The sequence below is a fragment of the Phocoena phocoena genome, chromosome 11 (genome assembly GCF_963924675.1).
Source record: "Phocoena phocoena chromosome 11, mPhoPho1.1, whole genome shotgun sequence".
NCBI classification, from domain to species: domain Eukaryota; kingdom Metazoa; phylum Chordata; class Mammalia; order Artiodactyla; family Phocoenidae; genus Phocoena; species Phocoena phocoena.
The window spans coordinates 63,427,871-63,449,160 of record NC_089229.1 but is presented as its reverse complement, the minus strand read 5'-3'; the positions used below and the strand labels follow the sequence as shown (position 1 = coordinate 63,449,160).

Here is a 21,290-nt window from a genome sequence, read left to right as displayed (position 1 = left end):
GGACAGTGGCCTGAGGCCAAGGAGGGGGTTCTGCTATCCCCTGCATGTGCCCCTGCCTCACCTGTCCCCACATTTTTTATATTGAAAAAAGAATAATAAAAGAAACTACTTGGGAACTCAGTGCTTTGTATTTACAAAAGAAAAATAATAAAGGGAAAAGTCTGAAGCTAATCAGCTGGAGACACGGAGCAAAGGTGGGAGTCTGGGGGACAGGGTAGGGGCCTCTGCAGAGAGAAGGCGAGGGGCTCTGGCACTAAGGCAGCCTGAGGGTCCCAGCCTCTAGGGGCTTCCCCAGGGCCAGCCCCGCCCTCCCGCAGAGGCTCAGATCAAGGGGCCAGGAGCTGAGTCTCCCGCAGCCCCCTCTGGTTTTTCCAGGAGCCTGAGTTGCCAGCTCCAGGGGTCTGGGAGGGCAGGGGAAACTGAGGCCAGAGAGAGCCCGTGGGTCCTGGCACCACTTCTCACTGTGGTGTGATCTTGGCAGCCTCGGCCCGAATAAGGGCAATGAGGTCCTGGTTGATGAGGAAGACGAATCGCAGGCTGGCGATCTGCGGGCGGGAGAGAAGGGTGGTTAAGGACGGAGGTGAGACTGGGGGCCGGGGCAGGCCCACACGCTGCCCCACCACACCATGGGGCTCACCCCGGCCTTTCCACCTCCCCCCAGCTCACCTCCACCACGGAGTTGTTGCTAAGGCGCCATTTGGAGCCACACAGCACAGGTCGTCCATCGATGTAGATGGGCCGCCGGCCCTCGTTGGCAATGAAGAAATCACCGTTGTTCTTCAGCTTGATGACACCTATGGGAATAGAGAGGAACGGGGGTATGATGGGATGGGGGGAAGGCCAGAAGAGGGCCTGAAACCCCCATGTTCCCTCTGCTTCCTGGGGCCGCTGGAAGGCACCCAGGACTCCCAAGTTAGAGATCTTAAAATGCCAGCTCCTCAGCCCCACCCAGTCCCTGAGGTTCCCACGGAGACCAAGCCCCAGGGCTGGAGGGCAGTGAGAGGCTGGCAGCAACATCCTCACACTGCTTCCCGCTGGTACCTTGCTTCCGGGAGATCTTCCAGGCCGGACCCTCCAGAGACAGGTCCACATCAATCTGGTTATCCTTGGTTGCTCTGCCTAGGGTGATCTGGGGAAATGGGGCAGGTGAGGGCTGGAACCTGAGGAATGGGGAGGAGTCCACACAGGCCCAGGAAAGATGAGAAATCAGGGACCAGACATAGAAAGGGCAGTGAGGGGAAGATCGACGGAGAAGGGGAACCTAGGAAGGGGGAGGTAGGGGTGGGGATGGGGATGAGGACAGCGAGGGCTGGGCCGGCCTCACCTCTCTCGAGCGCATCAGGTACCGCACCATGCGGCCCCGCAACACTGCCAGGGTCTGGTTGTCAAAGTCCGGAGAGCTCATGCCTGGGGGAGAGCAGCTCATGTCAGAGAGGAGCCCACTCTTAAGAGCCACAGCATGGAAGGCAGGGAGCCAGGGCAAGATCCACTGAGGGAAAGGAGCTAGAGGTCTGCGAAACGAGGGTGAACCCAGCCAAGCAACCAAGGGGGCTCAGGGAGGGGCGAAGGGATTTGGAGCACGACCCTGCTGGTCCCCTGGCCTCCTCACCTGTGATGCTATCTACTAGCACCTGCCACTTATGCAGTTCCTGTTCCAGCTGCCGAATCTCTCGTTTCTGGCGCCGGTCAGCCACTGTCAGCTCTGGGGTGAGGTGGGGTGGTAATGAAGGACACTCTGAGGTCACCAGCACCTTGTACTGTTTCTCTCTGTTCCAGCAGGAGCTCCCACCCCCTCACTGTCCCCACCAGGGCACACTCACCATGTTCTAGGACTTCATCTCGCATTTCCCTGGGGGGCGAGAAGGGAAGGCTGAATCAGGCTCCAATTTGAGCTCACCTGCCATCACCATTAGGTGCTACTGGGCTCCGCGGGACCCCTCAGTCCCTCAGCCCAGTGGTCCCGTGGGCTGCTCCTCTGGCCTTAGCCTCGCTTCCCTCCCTGGGGTGGGGGGCTGGGCAGGGCGCTTAGCAGGGAGACTAACAGCTACAACTGGAGCTCCAGGCCGAGTCTGGGCTGGGCTCCGTTCCCTGCAGCAGGAGAGGCAGGGCCAGGCAGCACAGGGAGCTCTGTCCTGGGGAGACACTCAGCTCTCTGTGCCCTGCCTGTGGCCCCAGCCACTCACTTGAGCTTACTGTCATCAATCAAGTCCTCTGCGTCGGAGAAATTCAGCACTTGGTCCCCCTTGGGCAGCGGCTGCACTGAACGAAGGACAGAGGGAGGGTCAGCGCCAATGCTCCTACTCAACCACAAGCTGCTGATCAGACAAATGAACTAAGAGGACAAACTGTAAAGACAGCCCATGGGGACGGTCTCGTGCTGAAATCAACAAAAGTCAACCTGATACTGGTAACAGCATGCATGCAGATCAGACTGCACGCTACTTTGGCACAAAGCATTCCTGGGGTTTGCTGGGGGGCAGAGGTGGTTCTAGAAAGGGAAGGGAATTAAAATTGACCTTTGGGGCTTCCCTGGTGGCGCAGTAGTTAAGAATCCGCCGGCCAACGCAGGGGACACGGGTTCGAATCCTGGTCCGGGAAGATCCCACATGCCGCGGAGCAACTAAGCCCGTGCGCCACAACTACTGAGCCTGCGCTCTACAGCCTGTGCTCCACAACTACTGAAGCCCGCACGCCTAGAGCCCATGTTCTGCAACAAGAGAAGCCACTGCAATGAGAAGCCCGTGCACTTCAATGAAGAGTAGCCCCCGCTTGCCGCAACTAGAGAAAGCCCGTGTGCAGCAACAAAGACCCAACGCAGCCAAAAATAAATAAAAATAAAATAATTAAAAAAAAAAAAGTTGACCTTTGCACGCTCTTTTCAGTGTGCGAAGAGTTCTCACAAAGACTTGAACTACGTAGGGAAGGCATTACTATTAGCCGCACGTTACAGATGAGAAAACAGATACAGGAGGAAGGGTTAAGCTATGTGACTAGTTCAGGACACAGCCAGGAATCAAGGCCTGCTTTCCTGATTCCAAATCCAAACTGCCTCTTCTACCACATCACATGCTCCCAAACATTTTCTGCCACATTCGGCAAGGGGCTGAGAGGCACATGCCTGTCAAGTCTCACTCAGGATGTGTCAGAAGGGAGCCTTAAGCCAGTGTTTTCAAATTGTGGGCGATGACACGTTAACAGGTCATGAAATTCACTTTTTTCCAAAAAAAAAAAAGGAAAGAAATGGAATGCAATAATATCAGAATCCATCAGATGTATTCAGGATAAATACTGTTTTATGAAAGTTTTTCAGTTCTTTTCTGGTCAAAATGTAAAAGCGATTGGGGTCCCCAAATCTGAGAACTCCTGCCTTAGTGTCAGTTGTTCCCAGGGCTGCAGCGTCTGCTCAGCAGCAGCTCCGACTAGCTAGTGAGACTGCTGGTTGAGGAGTCTGACAACCCCTGAGGTATCATCGCTGCCAGGGAAGCGAGGGGGGCTGCACAGGAGCCACAAATGCTCCACCACCACCGCCCTCCACCTTAGTTCAGACTGTGGGGAGACGGGGTTGGGGCAGTCACCCTGCCAGAACTGCCTGAATCCTACCAACCTAATATTCAGCTGACTTGATAGGTAAGCAGTGTACACTCCCTGTTCCTAGGGACTCCAAACATGAAATAGCAAAGGAGAAATCAAATATCCACAAAAGACGACCCCTGAAGAGAAAAATTATACCTTTACGTTAACAAATATACACAATAGGGGCTTCCCTGGTGGCGCAGTGGTTAAGAACCCACCTGCCAATGCAGGGGACATGGGTTCGAGCCCTGGTCCAGGAAGATACCACATGCTGCGGAGCAATTAAGCCTGGGCGCCACAACTACTGAGCCTGCGTGCCACAACTACTGAAGCCTGCGTGCCTACAGCCCGTGCTCCGCAACAAGAGAAGCCACTGCAACAAGAAGCCCATGCACTGCAATGGAGAGTAGCCCCCGCTCGCCACAACTAGAGAAAGCCCGTGCGCAGCAATGAAGACCCAATGCAGCCAAAAATAAAATAAACTTGTTAAAAACAAACAAAAAAACAAATATACACAAGGTAACTTTTAAAATAGTGACAAAGGAGCTAGCTACAGCAGCAAAAATAAACTTTATCCAGTGTCTGTTCTCTCTGCAGGAGGTCAGTCATAGCTGAGCCTGAGGAAGCAGCAGATATCTGGAATAAAGACGGCTGCCCACTGGGCACTAAATTCAGAGATCCTCAGGAAGGAAAGATGGGGCCTCCCCTGACAAGATTTTCTAAAATCCTCTGGTAGGAATCTTTTATTATCCAGAAGCTGCAGGGTCTAGCGAGTAAGGTGACAGGCAGAACTGCAGCTTCATTTTCAGAACAGTATGAACAACTACAAAGTAGCCAACGTGCAATAATCTTTAGGAAGTAAAGTGTGCTTGGACTGTGAAAGTCTGACCCTGAAACCCAAATCTAACTGAAGAGCTTCCTGCAGTTTAATCAGACTGCTTTCCTAGTATCTGTTTTTAGGAGAGTGAGAGTTTTGCTGGTGAGGGAAGAGAGGAAGCTTTCTGGCCCTTGGGAAAGGAGAAAGACAGGCGGCCTGGGTTAAAGTCCCTGCAGGGATTTGGGAATGGCCTGAAGACAGCCCCACAGCACAGATGCTTGGTGGAAGGAGAGGCAGTGAGGAGGAGTGTGGAGAGAGGGAAGGGGCAGAAAGCCTTAGAGAAAGTGGGTGGGAAAGGGGGACAGGTGAGCGGTGAAGGGACTTTCACATTTTACTCATGTTTGAATGTTACTTGTGAAGAATATACTATTATTTATGTAATGGTAAAACATGTCAAAAAACCCAAAGAAGTCAAGAAGTGGGAGACAACTCTGCCATTTAGTCTTTTTGTTCAGGATTCTAGGCAATTTTGGCTACCCTCACCATGATCCTAAGACCATTCCAGCCACTTTCCCTCCCTCTGGAAGGAAGTGGTTTTTGCTGCAAAGAGAGATGAACAAGACACTGGGGGCCACGGAGGGATTTGTTACAGGGCACCTGAGGGCAGCTGTGTCCAGCCCCCTTCACACTCACATACACGCACCCTCACTCTGCCAGCTCCTGGGCCCAGTTACCTGTCTGGTCCTCCAACAGGTAATACTGCTTCATGAGCTGCCAATGGGCCTGCAGAGCCTTGGCAGTACGGGCCAGGTAGAAGGCATCAGGGTGTCTGTGCAGCAGGTCCTGGAAGGTCTCCAAGGTGGGCTGGCTGGTCTGGAGGGCAAGAAGCACACTCTGGGCATCTGGGTTTCCTTGCTCCTGTCTCTGCTGTACCATCCGTGCCCCCTGCCCCAGTCCCCAGAAGGAGGTGGAAAATGTGATAGCTACTGCCGCCCAGGAAGCCAGGCTTGGCTCTCCCTGAGGACCCGGGGCACAAAGGCCCTGCAGGTGTACGTGCGTCTCCAAGCCGTGGAGCCTCCCCGCAGTCAGTTTTCCAGGTTAGCTGGCTCCTGCCCTGCCCCTCGGCATTACCAGCCCTCAGCCTTACCGATCCCACTTTGCTCAGCAGCTGCTCTTCAGCCTTGCTAAACAGGGCCTTGCTCTGGATGGCGGCAATGGCCTCTGGGTGCAGCTGTCTCATGGCCTGGCAGGCCAGCCTGGGCAGGAGGGAGATAGAGGGCAGGGCAGGGTTGAAGGAAGGGTGTCAAGCAATCTGGGGTTCCTACTTCTCCAAAGCCTGCAGGCCTCTGAGGTCCAGAACTCAAAGATCCAGGCGCTCAACAGGAAGAGCCCAAGGCTTTAGCACAGGACCTGTGACCTCGTGCGTCTGCTGAAAACATCAACAGGCAACTCAGAAAACTCAGCTTCCTGTGTTCAACCCCGTGAAGAGGCTCAAGGGCACAGCCGCCTACAGGCCAGTCCGGAGGGAGATCCTGAGACCAGCTGCTGCTCCTGTCCCAAGAACTTTCTCCTTACTTGGCCAAAGCTGCCACCTACTAGCCACCTCCTCTTTCCCAAGCTGTGCCCTGCCCACTTCCTGGTATATCAGGGCTGTGGCTATAGCTTAAGTGGTGACAGGGGCTGTGGAGTAGAAGACGGGTGTTAAGCACCTGACCAAATTCTGATGATGTCAAACGAAGTGACTGACAAGGAAGAGTGTGTGTTGTGCGTGTGCATAGGTGTATTTGGACTGTTGGAGCTGGAAGAGGCCCTGGTGCTCTTCTGTTCCAACTCCTTCTTCTGGAGGAAGAAACTGTAGGAGGTCAGTGTGGGAAGGCTGGGAGGTGACCGCCCCAAACCACAATGCACACGGTGGTAGAACAGGACTCCCGGCACTCATGTGGTATTTTCTCTCATGCTACTTCCTTGGCTTCCAGGTCCTTGCTCCTGACATCCAGCCTGGATTAGCAGGGTTGGTATCAGGAAGCAGCTTCCCCCTGAAGCCTGGCAGGTCTCCAGTATCATCTCAGAAGATACAAGGCCCCAAGGAGCCCTGCCTCCCAGGCCCCTCCCCTGTACAATTCTTTCTGTTCAGGAGCCAAATTCTGGTGTCCCCAGTACCGCGCCACTGCTGGGGCCAGCCCACTCACTTGGAGATGACAGGATCGTAGAGCAGGGCGTACCAGCGCTCCTGGACTTCCCGCAGGGTGAAGCGGCAGCTGAACTTCACGCCCAGGTGGACAGATGTCAGGTCATTGGTCTGCAAGGCCCCAGAGTGGTTTGCTCCAGCCTCAGAGCTGGCAAGAACCCTCCCGTGCCACCTACAGGACACTGCCGGGCTAGATGGGGGGCTGGGAACTGGAGGCTGCGGGGAGAAGGCGAACACAACCCCTGTGGTGGGAAGCACTACCTGCAACACGGCATTGATGAGCAGGAGGTCGTCCGCAGGCTTCCAGCGGCCCAGATCCTTGGTCACCTGGAGTGGCTGTTTGCTCTTCTTCACACGTTTGGTGAGTCCAGGGGCTGGGGCTGGGCTGGGCGGCACAGGGGTGCTGGGGGCCTTGGACACCTGGGCAGAGGGCAGGAGCAGAGTGAGCTCATCAGGGCAGCTAGGGCTTCAGGCCTAGAGCTTCGCACACTGTGTGGCAGCTCCAGCCCCACCCAACAACAAGCCACAGGCAGGGGGCCTAGCTTTCCAGTGCCCATCCCTCCCCCTTCCCGCCCCCATCAAAATACTTCTACACAGTCCTTGACCATATGGGGTCTTCTTTTTGCTGGTGGCGCCCCCCCAACCCCAGCATGGAGGGTGGGTGGGGAGGATACCAGGAAAACTCTTGCTGGTACAGTGTCTGGGGCCAGAGCAATGCCACCTGGGGGTTATTTTTACAGCCAGCAATGCTCGGAACAGGCTGTCTGCTCCCAGAATAGATGCATGCTCTATGCCTCCCACACAGAATGTGATACAGGATGCACTGACAGGGTGGTGATGGGTGCAGCAAGAAAAGCGGAGTAGCGAGAGATGGGCTCCCAGGAGGGAGGCATCTGAGGTAGGCCGGGGCAGCTTGATCCTCTCACAAGCCTCCTCTGCAGGGCTCTTGCCAGCTGGCAAAGGTTGTGGGGAAACACAAAATCTGGCACTGGCCCCCACCCCTCTCCATTCCCCATGTCTCCCAATCCTTACCTTCTTCTTCTCACTGGAGGAGGGTTCACTCCCCGAACAGCGCCCTGGTTCCACCCCACTGGCCCCCTTTGCCCGGGTAGAGGACTTAGCCAGGCTGCTCTCCACCAGCTCATCGTCAAACTTCTTTCTCTTGATGAACCTGAGAAGAGTCCTACCCAGTGAACGCTCTGTGCCCCATCCCCAGTACCCACTCACACACACCCAGCCCCCAAAGTAGAGCAGGTTCCCAGCAGGTAGGATGCTAACTGCTCTGGCTCAGTGGATGGGGCATGGAACTGCTATGCTCCACCCCTGAGATGACAGTGTACTGCACCACAAAGATTTCCTGTCCAAAACCTAAGATCTCCCTCCCTTGCTCTCAGTCTCATTGGGAGGGACTTAGTAGGGACAGGAAAAGCACAAGAGTCTGCCAACAGTTGGGCTCCAGAGGGGCTCAGGGAGCCATTCCCAACAGGGGTGAAGGCATGCAGCAGTCTCAGTCTCTGGCCCTTCAAACCCTAGTACCTGGAGGAGCTTCTCCGTTTAGGGATGGTGCCCAAAGCCTGTGAGGAGGCCCGCTTCTGCCCTGCCAGTGACTCCTCATCCTCTGAGCGGCTGGCAGTGCCTGATGCCATCAGGGATGAATCTAGCAGCCCCTGAGAATCTAGAAGAAGAGAAGTGGTGAATCCAGGCCTCCTAAATGCCTAGCAGAGCTCTGAGCCTCTGCACATGGGACCCCTCCTCAGCCCCCCTTCCCCTACCAGCCCTCTTGGTCCCTCCCCTGCTTCCTTGACACTTGAAGTTTTAAGGTGGGAGTTCCTTGGCCATCCAGATCCCATCTGGGCCCAGACCTTCCACGCTGGGCAGTTCTCCCGGTGCCACGTGTCATGTCGTGCAGCACATGGTGCTCAGGTCAGACTGGTGATGCCGACACACCGGGCTCTGGGCATAACTGCTCCCTCTGCCATCAAAATGCAGCCATGCCAAAGAGCGTCAGCTCAACAGCAAGTCAGTCAACTGTGGCCTCTGCTGAGAGGTACGTGGGTGGTGCTGGCCCAGGGGGAGGTGGCAATGCCCAGCCAGGACCGAATGACACACGCGCCAGGCACGGGGTGGAATCAGCAGATGCTTGGCGCCTGAGCGTTTGGGGAGCTGGCCCGGCCTCATACTACCTTTGTCCATCCTCTCACAGTCCCAAAGCCACTGGTTCCAAACCACAGGGCTAGAAGGAAGGGTCCCACAGGTTCATCCAAGGATTCTGACCAGGTGAGCTTAGAAGCTGAGAAGAGATTCTGCAAAGGAGAAATGAGGCTCCCTGAGGCTCAGGTTTCGAACTGGCCAGCTTCACCTCCTTATACTGGAACAGGTCCCCAGGATCCCATAAGCTAGGGAAAACACCAGGAGAAGAGACACAATATATTCTGCCAATATGACCCTGATAAACCAGTAGCCTTTCTAAGGTCACCGACATCTCTGAGACAGTGATAAAAGCTATGGACCCTAGAAAAATGTACACATTAGAGTGGTTCACAAACCACTCTAATTCTACTCATAGCCCCTAGGTTAAGGGCCTTGACTATAAACTAGCAAGAAACAAGGGATTCTTGGCTCACTTTTTGTCAGCTGCCCATTCAGCTCCCCTCCCAGCCCAAAGCAGGGAAAAGGAAACGGAGATTGAACTCCCACCAGTCCATCTCACTTTTTTTCATCTGAAGCTCTGGCTGAAGATTTAGTGGGTGGTACCTCGTGGAAGCTAAAAAACGCGGCTTGGGAACTGAGCAAATATCAACCACCCTGGGGGGGGGGGGGCCCTCGCCTAAGCCCGGAGAACTCAGGTAGTAGGGACTCTGCGGAGCGCGCCGCTTCGGAGAGTCCCGCCCCTTCTGACCAGGGCGTCTCTCCGCGCAGCGTTCTAGCTCTGCCCCCAGGTGCGCTCCTCGCGCCGTACCATTTGATACGGCTGGGAATCTTGCCACCTGGGGAGAGGGTGAAGGGCCCGATTCCGCGGGTAGACTGGGGCAGGGTCAGCGCCGCCTGCCTTCTCCGGACCTCCACCCCTCGTTCTCCCCCCAAGGGCACACCCACAGTAGGGGATTAGTCCAGGTCTGTTTCACGGGCTCGGGATAGGAGTGGTGACGAAGTCAGCCCTGCAACGCAAAAGCAAAGCACCGAGTGAACCCCGATGCCCTCGCAGCCTTGGTTTAAGCCCCACGGGCCGGTGGCGGGGAAAGGGTGACTCCCAGACCAATTCTCACCCCACCTTCGGCATGCCACCTTTGCGCATGCGTAACTTCTAGGACCAGATTCTGGCCCGGTCCGGCCCACGCATGCGCAGATTATCGGGGCGCTCCCGGGGCGGGGCCCCAAACCTGGCGGGGTGTCGTCCCCAGCGGCACTCTGGAGAACTCCATTTCATCCTCAACTCTGCTCAGAACACTCAGAGGCGAACCGCGAGGTCTCACCATTCCTAGGCTGCCAGCTCCAACAATTTCTCCGCGGCGACGGCAGCAGCCGCAGGGCCAAAGCCGGCTTCCGTGAGGCCCGTCTACTTCCGGGTCTACGAACTAAGGGCTGCGCAACCCCTTCCGGTTCACCCCGGTAACTTGGGTAAGGGGGCGTGGCCGTGGCCGTGGTAGTGAAGGTCTGGCTGTTTTGTTAAGAGCCAGAATTAGCGGCTTTCCCAATTGGGACAACATATAGGGAGGCATCAGGGGTTATAGGTTCCAGGTTGGAGAAAGTGATTAAAGGGAAAGGCGAGACTTGGGGCAGGATAGCCTGAGTAGCGAGATGAGGCAACGCTGGAAGGGGCTGGCCCGAGGGTGGGGCCGGGCGGCCGACTAGATTTCGGCTTCCGAATCTTGCAGCCTCCTGAGACATCTAGGACTCTTTGATAGTTTCTCAGGACCAATTATGGATTGTTTGATTCCACCAAAGGTTTTAGAGAAACTACTCTGTGGCAGGCCCTGTGCTAGGCACAACACGGGGAGATGATGTTGAGCTCCCTCCAGCCGGAGAGATGTGACATATAGAAGGGGCAGGGAGGTTGATGTCTAAGGAACGGAGGGAGGGTTGTAGGCCGCGGTTCTAGAAGGTAGAGGCCCTGGGAGAAGGAGTGCCCTTCCCATCAGCCCGACCCCACCTGGATTCCTGGAGGCAGCTGTGGGCCCCGGGAGGTAAGACGACCCAAGGATGCACCTTCAGAGGAGAGTGCCCCGGAGATGGGAGGACAAAACTACAGGAAAAGTTGGGAGTTTGGGGGTGTGAGAGCTGTCTTGAGAAACCAGAAAGACTGTCCTCTAAAAGAGGGTTTCTATTTGTTTTATGCTTCCTTGGAGGGGCACAAAAGGGTAATAGCCTTAGAGAAACATACTGTGGCTCAGAATAAGAAAGATACAATTCCAAAGCTGTCCAGCAGATAGGGTGGTCCCCTCAGTGGAGGTGTCAAGCACACATCACCTGGACATTGCCAGGCGATTCAAGTGTCAGATGGGAGGCTAGCGCTTCTGGCCCTGACAGTGTATGATAGCCTTCTGCTTCAAGAGTCCCCTGTTCATTTGTGATCTTGCTTAATGAGTATTAACCTATTTTATTTCCCCTGAAAGATTGTGTTTTCTGATACAAGGTGTGATGGACTATACTAGATATAGCATAGTAGCTATACTAGGTGAGAGTTATCAGGGAGGTCTCTAAGGAGGTGACAATTGAATTGAGATTTGACAGCTGATAAGGGACCAGTTAGGCAAAGAGATGGGCTAAGATGACCTAGTCAGAGGGGACAGCATAACTCCAAAGCAGAAAAGAGCCTGGTGAGTTTGAGGAGGAGGAAGGAGGAGGAAGGAGGAAGGCTGGAACAGGATGATCAAGAAAAAGAGGGAGGTAGATGAGAATAGAGAGGTCATCAGGGCAGAGCACATTAGGCCTTGTAGTTCATGGTATAGATTTTGATCTTTATTCTTTTTTTTTTTTTTGCGGTACGCGGGCCTCTCACTGTTGTGGCCTCTCCCGTTGTGTAGCACAGGCTCCAGATGCGCAGGCTCAGCGGCCATGGTTCACGGGCCTAGCCGCTCCGTGGCATGTGGGATCTTCCCGGACCGGGGCATGAACCCGTGTCCCCTGCATCGGCAGGCGGACTCTCAACCACTGAGCCACCAGGGAAGCCCCCGATCTTTATTCTTTTTTTAAACAATTTTATTTATTTATTTATTTATTTATTGCCATGCCGCACAGCACGCAGGATCTTAGTTCCCCCACCAGGGATCGAACCCATGTCCCCTGCAGTGGAAGCACAGAGTCTCAACCACTGGACCCCTAGGGAAGTCCCCTTGGCCCTTATTCTTAACGCATTAGAAAGCCCTTAAAGTATGACAAGCAAAAGCATCCATCCTGTGATATGGTTCAAGTTTTTAAATGATCCCTTTGTCTACTTGTGGAGAATGGATTGTAGGGGGGCAAAAAAGGAAGGAAGGAGATCAGATGAAGAGGCTATTGTAGCAATCCAAGTGAGAGAGGTAAACTCAGGGGGTTTAGCTGGGTTGTGGGGGCAGTGAAGATGGGCAGAAATAGTGACTTTGATGTATATTTTGCAGGTAGAATCACAAGGACTTACTGATGGATTGAATATAGGATATAAGGGAAAAGGAAGAATCAAGGATAAGATCTAGATTTGGGGCCTGAGTACCTGGATGGATATGAGACAACCCCCCCTCTTTAGAATATATCCAGAATCTGGTCATATCTCACCAGCTCCAACACTATTTCCTGATCTAAATACCCTGAATTCACCTTCTCTCACCTGGACTATTGCAAGAGCTCCCTAACTAGTCTCCCAGCTTTCATCTTTACCGCCTCTCCTCCAATTTCTTCACAGCAGCTAAAAGAAATGGAAATCCACTCATGTCAAGCCTCTGTTCAAAATCCTCCATCATCCTTGGAGTAAAAGCTCATGAGGTCATGACCTCATCTCCTGCTTCTCTCACTCGGTCTTTTAAAAGTTTCAGTCCCCACCCCCTGCATTCTGTATCCCTTCCCTGCTTTGTTTTTTCGTTAGCATTTATTTTCTCCTAATGTGTGATGTAATTTACTTATTTTTTTTCCTGTTTATTATATGTCCCCCAGCAGTAGAATATAAGGTCTATGAGGGCAGGGGGTTTTGCCTGTTTTGTTCACTGCTATAGTAGGTACTTAATAAATATTTGTTGAATAAGCATGTTAAATAAACCTAGGGGAAAGGGGAAGTCTGTGGGAGGAGGAGGTTTGTATAGGCGCAGAAATGAAGAGTTCTGTTTAGACATGTCAAGTATGAGATGCCTGGGAAGTATCCTGGTGGAGGTGTTGAGCAGAGAGGTGGGCACACCAGTCCAGTCACGGAGGAGGCCTGGGCTGGAGATATACATTAGGGAATCATTCTCATGAAGATAATGCCAATGCCTAGGGAGACAGTGTAGACAGAGGATAGGAAGGTCCAAGACCCATGGCTGGGGCACTCCAACATTTAAGTTAAGGTAGAGGAGGAGCCAGCAAAGGAACAAAAAGAAGAGTGTGGATAAAAAGAAAACTTAGCGATGGCACCAGTCATCTAACCTCCAGTTAACTGTCCCTGGCTCCATGGTAATCTTTCACAGTGCAGCACTATCCCTGGGATAGACGTGGCTTACCGTGGAGGCCACGATCATCATGGTTTCTCCTGGATCTTTACTCAGGGCCCCAGGCTCCTTCATCTGGGGGATTAGGACATGGTGGTTAAGAATACAGGCTCTGCCTGACTTTAAACCTTAGCTCTATCACCTACCATCTTGTGACCTTGAGAAGTTAATATATTTCTTTGCCTCAGTTTGCCATCATCTGCGGGGAAATAATAGTACCCACTTTGTAGGATGGTTCTGAGGAGTAAATCACTCATTGTTTAAACAAGTACGTTGTATATAGCAAGTGCTTAAAAAATGTTAGCTGTTGGTACTGTTCTTAGGGCTTGGGTCTTGGTGTCTCCTGCCAGGTGGTCAGTCTAGGACCCAGACTTTGATAGCACAGCCCTTCCCGGCTCCCGTCCACTAGAGCAGGACCAGTTTTTCTTTCACCTAAGGCTGTTACCTTCTGGGCACTTGGTCAGAGGACACAGGATCTCTCTGCTGTTGGCTCAAATATACCTTCTTAGGAAGGCAAGTTTAATAAAGCTGTTGACCAGTACAAAGTTGCCTTTGGATTCACAATGCATTTTAAGTCAACATGAACTCTACTTGATATCTGTACACTTTTTTTTTTTCTCTAAGGGAGAAGAAACCATTTGCAAAGGATGAGTCTCATACACAGACTAAATCTCTCTGAAATATCAATCCCCAAGGTGGAGAATCACAAACTTTATGAAACATCCGACTTATTTAACATGACAAAATGTATATATCTCAGTCCGAAAGCCAGAATCACACTTAATGAGGAAACCTAAATTATTCCCATTGAAGTTAGGTATTCCACAAGGATGGCCCCTGTGACTATTTTTATTTAACACTGCTTTGGAAGTACTAGCCTACTTAATTACAGAAGAGAGAGGAATGAGATAAAAAAACTAGAGAAGAAGAGGTGAAATTACCATTATTTATTTATGATATAATAGCCTAACTGGAAAATCCAAGGATATCAACTGAAAAACTAATACAAATAAGACATTTTTAGCAAAGTGGGTACAAATTAATATATAAAAAATCAATGAACAACAGCCAATTAGAAAGTATATGAGAATAAAATGTATCATTTACAATAGCAATGAAAATGTAATGTAACCAAGAGTAATCTTAACAGTGTGCTAGATCTAGGTGCCCAAAACTAAAAATGCTATTGAAGGACTCTAAAGGAGACATGAATAAATGGAAAGGCATACTCTATTTTTGAGTTGAAAGACTCACTGTCATAAAGACGTCAGCTCTCATTAATCTATAAATTTAACACAATCTAATTCCAACAGACTACATAACCTGAATACAAAGTTCATATGGAAATTTTTGCATCAAGAATAACCATGAACATTTCTGAAAAAGAAAGTTAATGAAAGGGGAATAGCTCTATTGGATATTAAACCAATAAAAGCTACAATATCTAAAATCGTAAAATCCAGAGGACACTAGTGCAAGCATAGACAATTTGATCAAGAGAACAAAATAAAGAGTCCAGAAATAGACACAAGACATTTAAAATATTAGTATATGATAAAGATGGCATTCTCTATCAGTAGGGAAAAGACGGATTATACAGTAAGTGGTATTGAGACAATTGTGTAGCCACCTGAAAAAAAATAATGTGGTATCTCTACTTTAGTCCTTACGCTAAAATAAATCCATATGAATCAATTGTGTTTAAATAAATGTAAAATAGTAAAACTATAAATTTATATGTCGTAGTGGAGAAAATATCTCAGAATAGCACAAAGTTTCCCAAAGCATTAAAAAATACAATTCTGTCAACATAAAAATCTATAATTTCTGCAGAGCAAAAAACACCATAAACAAAGACAAATGGCAAACTGGGGGAAATATTTGCAGCTCATACCACAGACAAAAGGACTAATTTGCTCGGTATATACAAAATCCCTTCAAATCAATATGAAAAAGAACAAAAATCCAATAACAAAATGGGATGGTTAACATAAAAGGAAAGATAAATAGCTCTTAGACATATGAAAAAATGCTCAATCTCATACACAAGAAAATTGAAACTACATTTAGATATCATTTTTCACCTATAGACAGGCAAAAAAATCCAAATATTTGACAATATGCCCTTGGCCTGGTTATGGAGAAACAGGCCCTCATACATGTTACTGGTAGAACTGTAAATTGTCAGTACTTGCCAAAATTACAAATGAATATAATTTCTAATCCAATATACTTTCACACATGCAAAATAAACTATATATAAAATTTTCAACAATAGCATTATTTACGGTAGCAAAAGTTTACAAACAATTCAAACATCTATCACTAGAGAACTACTTAAATAAATTATGGTCCACCATACAATGGAATATCATAGAGCCAGGCTGAAGAGCTGTCGCACAAATCTTTATAGGCCGTGATTAAATTCATGAAAAGCTATTAAAAAGTTTTTAAACGGGCATGGTATGAGATCTGGATTTTAGAAAGATCTCTCTGGCTTAGTATGGAGCATAGACTGACAGAGCAAAACTAGAGACAGGGAGATCAGTCAGTAGCCTAAATTAGGGTAGTCACGAAGGAGAAGACACATAAAATGTAGACTGGGGGCTTCCCTGGTGGCGCAGTGGTTGAGAGTCCACCTGCTGATGCAGGAGACACGGGTTCGTGCCCCGGTCCGAGCAGATCCCACATGCCACGGAGCGGCTAGGCCCGTGAGCCATGGCCGCTGAACCTGCACGTCCGGAGCCTGGGCTCCGCAACAGGAGAGGCCACAACAGTGAGAGGCCCGCATACCGCAAAAAAAAAAAAAAAAAAAAAAAATGTAGACTGGATAGGGCTTGATAACAGACTGGGTTTAGGGGTACAAGAGATGAGGCACTGATGATACCCTGGTTTCTGGCTTTGGCAGTAAATGGAGAGTGATAGTTATGCATTGAGATAGGGAGCATAAGTGGAGAAGCTCGTTTGGGTAAGAAGGAAAGATGATGAGTTTTATTTGGATGAATTGAGTTGGAGGTGCCAGTGGGCAATCAGTTGAGATGCTTGGTTGGGTGTCTGGGTATACAGCTCTATGACTCCGGGGAGAGATTGGGACTAGGGATAAATTGGGGGATCGTCATCATATAGCTGATGTTTGAAGCCATAAGGGAAGATGAAGTCATCTTGGGATATCCTGAGGCATGAGGAGAGGTGAGGAGAGTGTCCAGGCCCTGAAGCGACCCCTGGAGTACAGGCAGAAGACTGTGCACTCCTACTAGAGCCAGAAGAGTGTGGGGAACAGGAGGGAAACCAAGTATCACATGACAGAAGCAAGGGAAGACTGTGGTAGCGTTTTAGTGGTCCATGTCTCTCACTTGATTATAATATCCTTAAGGACATAAACTGGGTCTTATTTTTGTTTTCTCCCTGTCTGCTCCATCCCCACCTTCAGTCAATACAAGGTTTTGCACATAATCGAGATGTCTGTGAACAAAATAAGGGCATGAATGAGTAAATCCATTCAAAGCTGGGTCTTTACACTACTTTAGTTCAAATCGTCATTACTGTTCCTCTGATTGGTCTCCCTGCATCCATTCTCTAGCCTCTCCACATTGCCACGGCTGCCTCTCTAAAGTGCAGATCTAGTAACATCACTCTTTTCCTTGCAAATCATCAGTAGCTTTCCACTGCTGAGGAAAATCCTCACCTTGGCCTTCAAGCTCATCCAAACCCAATCTCAGCCCAGCTTTGCTCCTGTAACACCTGGCTTCTTACCCATGAACTACGCCACACTGACTACTTTTTGGCCCGTAAACATGCTCCGTGCTTATAGTATTCTATTCCCTCGGATTCCCCACCCCCCCGCCACCTGCGTTAGTTCTATCCATCCTTCAGCTTTCTGTTGAAATCCCACTTAGACCTGAAGGCCTTTGCAGACCCTCACTGCAATGAACGTCTCCTTCTCCTGTTCTCCAATTATTTTGCATCTGTATTACATCACCTGCCCTGTACTGTATTTGTGTTTGTTACATATGCCAGCTCCCCCCTATTTACTACCCTGTCTCCACACTGGACTGTGAAAAGGGATTGTGTCTCAGTGTCATCATTACATCCAGCCTTCACACAGTACACTAAGTAATTGCTGAATAAGTGACGGGTGGATGGGTGGACGGTAAGTCCTTGGGAGTACAAGGACCTAGTTCTATTTATTTTTATTCCCTCTACAGTGCTTTGCATGTGGTGTGTACCCTATGTTTGCAGTAAGCTCCTTAGAAGTTTGTTTTATTGACTTTTATACTCTTACTGCCTAGTACAGAGCATAACATCACAGTGGGTGCTCAATAAATGTTTAAGGACTCCATAATTACTCATTTAATTTGCTCTCAGTAGCCTCCAGAGAGGCCAATGGCTTTGGCAAACAGTGTTTGGTATGTGCTTCTTGCCAGCTCTGACAGGCTGCCTTTGCAGGCCATTGACAAGCTATGTCGTGTAGAACGGCTAACAGACCGAATTAGGGCTGTCATGATGGTTAAGCGTTTAACACAAAGAGATGTGGCTCTCCAGGCAGAAACACAGCCCGGAAGAAGCCTCAGAGGCAAGAGCAAGGCAGCTCAACTATGGAGGGATGGGATCACTTATTCCTTAGAGAAAATTCTGACTTGGTTTCTACTATGTGCACAGCACTCTGTACTGGAGGCAGCTACAGCTGTGAAAGCAACTGGGCATCTGCTCTTAAAGAGTTTAAGATCTGAGGGGATGAGGACAGCCCACCAATAATCCCAGAACAAAGACAAGACTGACCATTGCTGGAAGAGATGCATGAACAAAGGTTGAGAGAGCCTCCAGGAGAAGGGGGCACCTTAGGGAGGATTAGGAGAGGCATCTTGGTAGGGGGAATAGCATTTGCGCTCATTTCCTAAACTTTCCTGAATGCAAAAGGAATTGTCAGTGTTCAACTGGTCTCCCTGTTTCCCCCTTCCCAGACTTCAGTCTGTTCACATCACTATGGCCAGAGCAGTGCTCTTGAAGGTGAGGTCCGATTATGTCACTTCTCTGCTCAAAATTCTGCAATGGTTTCCATTTTATTCAGAGTAAAAAATGGCTCCTATTCTTTCAGAGTGAAAATAAAGTCCTTACCGTGGCCTACAAGGCCTTATGTGATCTGTCCCTCCAGTCATTCTCCAACACTTTCCTTGCTTTTCTCCTCCCACTCACTCACCTGGCACCAGTCACAATGGAGATACGGCCATTCCTTGACTATGCCAGGCATGCTCCCACCTCAGACTGTTCCCTCAGCCTGCACACCCTTCCCCATGGCTCGCTTCTTCATCTCCTTCAAGTCTTTACTCAAGTGTCATCTCAGTGAGGCCTATTTTATGCCCTGTTTTAAATGGTAACCTTGGGACTTCCCTGGGAGTCCAGTGGTTAGGACTCGGCGCTTTTACTACCATGGGCATGGGTTCGATCCCTGGTCGGGGGACTAAGATCCCAAAAGCCTAGCGGTGCGGCCAAAAAACAAAAGGTAAACTCTACATTCTGGTACGTTACCCCTCGTTGAAATTTGTGTTTCTCCATGGCATCTTTTACTATCTGACATACTGTGTATTTTACTAATTTTTTATTTGTCCATTTTTGCCCAATAGAATGTAAGCTCTGCGAAATCACTTTTAAAAAAACAACTATTTTCTTCACCACTGTATCCCTAATGCCTACAATAGTGCCTAGTGTTAGTTACCCAATAGGTATTTGTTGAATGAATGAGGACGTGATACGTGTTTGAAGAAGTCTTCAGGAAGGGCTTTCTGGAGGAGTTCCTAAAAAATGGTTGCCTGGAGAATCACTGACAAGGAGCGATCTCTGAACTGCATGGCTGAGGACCCTGCTGGGGGTGAGCCGTCAAGTGAGGAGGAAGTGGCCCTAGGCTGAAGCCACCAAGAATTGTCTGCAGGATCCAGATGTCCAAAGGATGGGTCAGGAATCCCTTGTCTCATTCCCCTACCTTTGCCGTACTAGCTTTCCTCACTCAGCCAAGCACCTTCTCAGATGAACTCCACCCAGCTTCAGCTGTGTCCGTCCTTCAGCGGTTCCGATACTTTTCATTTGGCCCTCTTGTTCTCCAGGCCAGCCGAGGCCCTTCAACAAGCACTTTGCTGCCTCCTTGTGGCTCCTGCAGTAAAGGAACTCTCTTCGGAAAGTGAGGTGACAGAGGCCTACACCCGGACTCTTAGAATGGGGGCTGTGGGAGAGGAAACCTGAATCTTCTTGACCCCCATGGAGACCCTGAATTATTGGCAGCTGCCCTCCCGCCCACAGACATTACTGCTAATAGCGACGACCATCCCCTCAGCAGACAGCAGAGCCCTGACAGGTATGCCAGCTGGACTCAGCTTTGGTTGTTCCAGGTTAGGTCACCTTTGGGGGAAGAAATTTATTTATTTATTTAGCTGCGTCATGGGATCTTCGCTGCGGTGCGAGGGCTTCTCTTTAGTTGTGGCTCACGGGCTCAGTTGCCCTGTGGCATGTGGGATCCTAGCTCCCCGATCAGGGATAGGACCCGTGTCCCCTGCATTGGAAGGCAGATTCTTAACCACTGGACCACCAGGGAAGTCCCCTGGGGAAAGAATCTGAGGCAACAGTCAGATCCCAGGGCCTACCTTGAGGGGCATTCAGGCCAGTCAACTAGTATATCTAGCCTCTACCTACTCGGCCTCCTCCCAGCTCACAGCCAATAGTTTTTAAGGGGTGATGCAGCCACCAGCCAGCTCAGGGCCGGGTGTGTGTAAAGAGAGGAGGGGGCTGGGTGTGACACGAGTAGGAAGGCTGGGCACTGTGGAGAACTGGAGCCCATGCCCTGGAGGACACTGCTTAGCTGAGCCACTGCTCAGTTCCAGCCCGTTACTGTTTCTGCAGGTAACTGAAACCCACCTAAGCTAATATCAGCCCCTAAACAGGGGAATGTCCTGGAATACCACTGGGTTATCTTGTAGACCTATAAGGCAGGGATACAGCCAGGCCTCAGTAACCATCTGGCTGGCCAAGTTTCTGATGAGAAGACTTCTTACTTTCCTATGTAATTTGTTTTTCTTTCTGGCAGCTTTCAAGATGTTCTCTTATCTTTGGTTTCAGCAGTTAAGACTATGCTATGCTTAAGTGTGTTTTGTGTTTATCCTGTTTGGGGTTCTCTGACATTCTTGGATCTGTGGTTTGTTCTCTTTCATTAATTTGGGAAATTCTTGGTGATTATCTCTTCGTATATTTCTTCTGCCCCATTCTGTCTCCCTTCTTCTAGGACTTCAATTATGTGTGTTAGACCATTTGTCATTGTCCCACTCAAGTCGGTGCTTAGTTTGGGGTTTGCTCAATTATTCCTTTGTTTACTCTTTATGTTACAGTTTGTTTACATTTCTTCTGACTTAGCTTCAAGCTCACAGATTTTTTTCCTCTGCTTTTGTCCAGTTTGTTGATTAACTGGTTGAGGGAATTGTTCATCTCTGATATTAAGGTTTTCATTTCTAGCATTTCCGGTTTTCCATTTCTTTTTTACAGTTTCCTATTCTCTTCTCAAATTCCCCATCTGTTCATGCATGTTGTTCACCTTTTCCACTAGACTAGATCCTTTAACATGGTAAATATAGCTATCTCGAAGTCCCCAATTGATAGTTTCATCTTAGCCATGCTCATATTCTTCTTTTTTTTGCAGTACGCGGGCCCCTCACTGTTGTGGCCTCTCCCGTTGCGGAGCACAGGCTCCGGACGCGCAGGCTCAGCGGCCATGGCTCACGGGCCCAGCCACTCTGCGGCATGTGGGATCTTCCCGGACGGGGGCACGAACCCATGTCCTCTGCATCGGCAGGCGGACTCTCAACCACTGCGCCACCAGGGAAGCCCTCTTTTTTTTTTTTTCAAGAAGATGACTCCTCCAATCATAGTCATGCTCATTCTTTTTCTGACTTTTTCTAAGTTGGCCTCCCCAGCACGTGGAACACACCAGACCCTGCATGGCTTTCACCTCCCTGGCTCTTTGGTTGGGTTGTTTACAAAAGGTTTTTATCCCTTCCACTTCACCGATGTCTCCTTGAAG

At 50.0% G+C, this 21,290-nt stretch overlaps 1 protein-coding gene across 2 annotated transcripts; it reads right to left on the bottom strand.

The window, feature by feature from the left end:
- Positions 1-106: 106 nt before the first annotated feature.
- On the bottom strand, positions 107-10,149 carry MCRS1 (microspherule protein 1). 2 transcript variants are annotated; one of them, XM_065887070.1, is made up of 15 exons: positions 10,052-10,149; positions 8,762-8,881; positions 8,115-8,253; positions 7,611-7,749; positions 6,840-6,998; positions 6,580-6,689; positions 5,538-5,646; positions 5,125-5,263; positions 2,184-2,259; positions 1,821-1,849; positions 1,610-1,702; positions 1,325-1,407; positions 1,042-1,129; positions 667-794; positions 107-545 (listed from the first exon to the last, which is right to left on the bottom strand). In XM_065887070.1, exons 2-15 carry the CDS (start codon positions 8,769-8,771, stop codon positions 459-461), a joined length of 1,389 nt encoding a protein of 462 aa, XP_065743142.1. In that variant the 5' UTR covers positions 8,772-8,881; positions 10,052-10,149; the 3' UTR covers positions 107-458. The 2 variants fall into 2 exon arrangements, with proteins under 2 accessions (XP_065743142.1, XP_065743141.1); XM_065887069.1 differs by lacking the exons at positions 8,762-8,881; positions 10,052-10,149 and adding an exon at positions 8,432-8,478 and having other exon boundaries at positions 8,115-8,255.
- Positions 10,150-21,290: the final 11,141 nt, after the last annotated feature.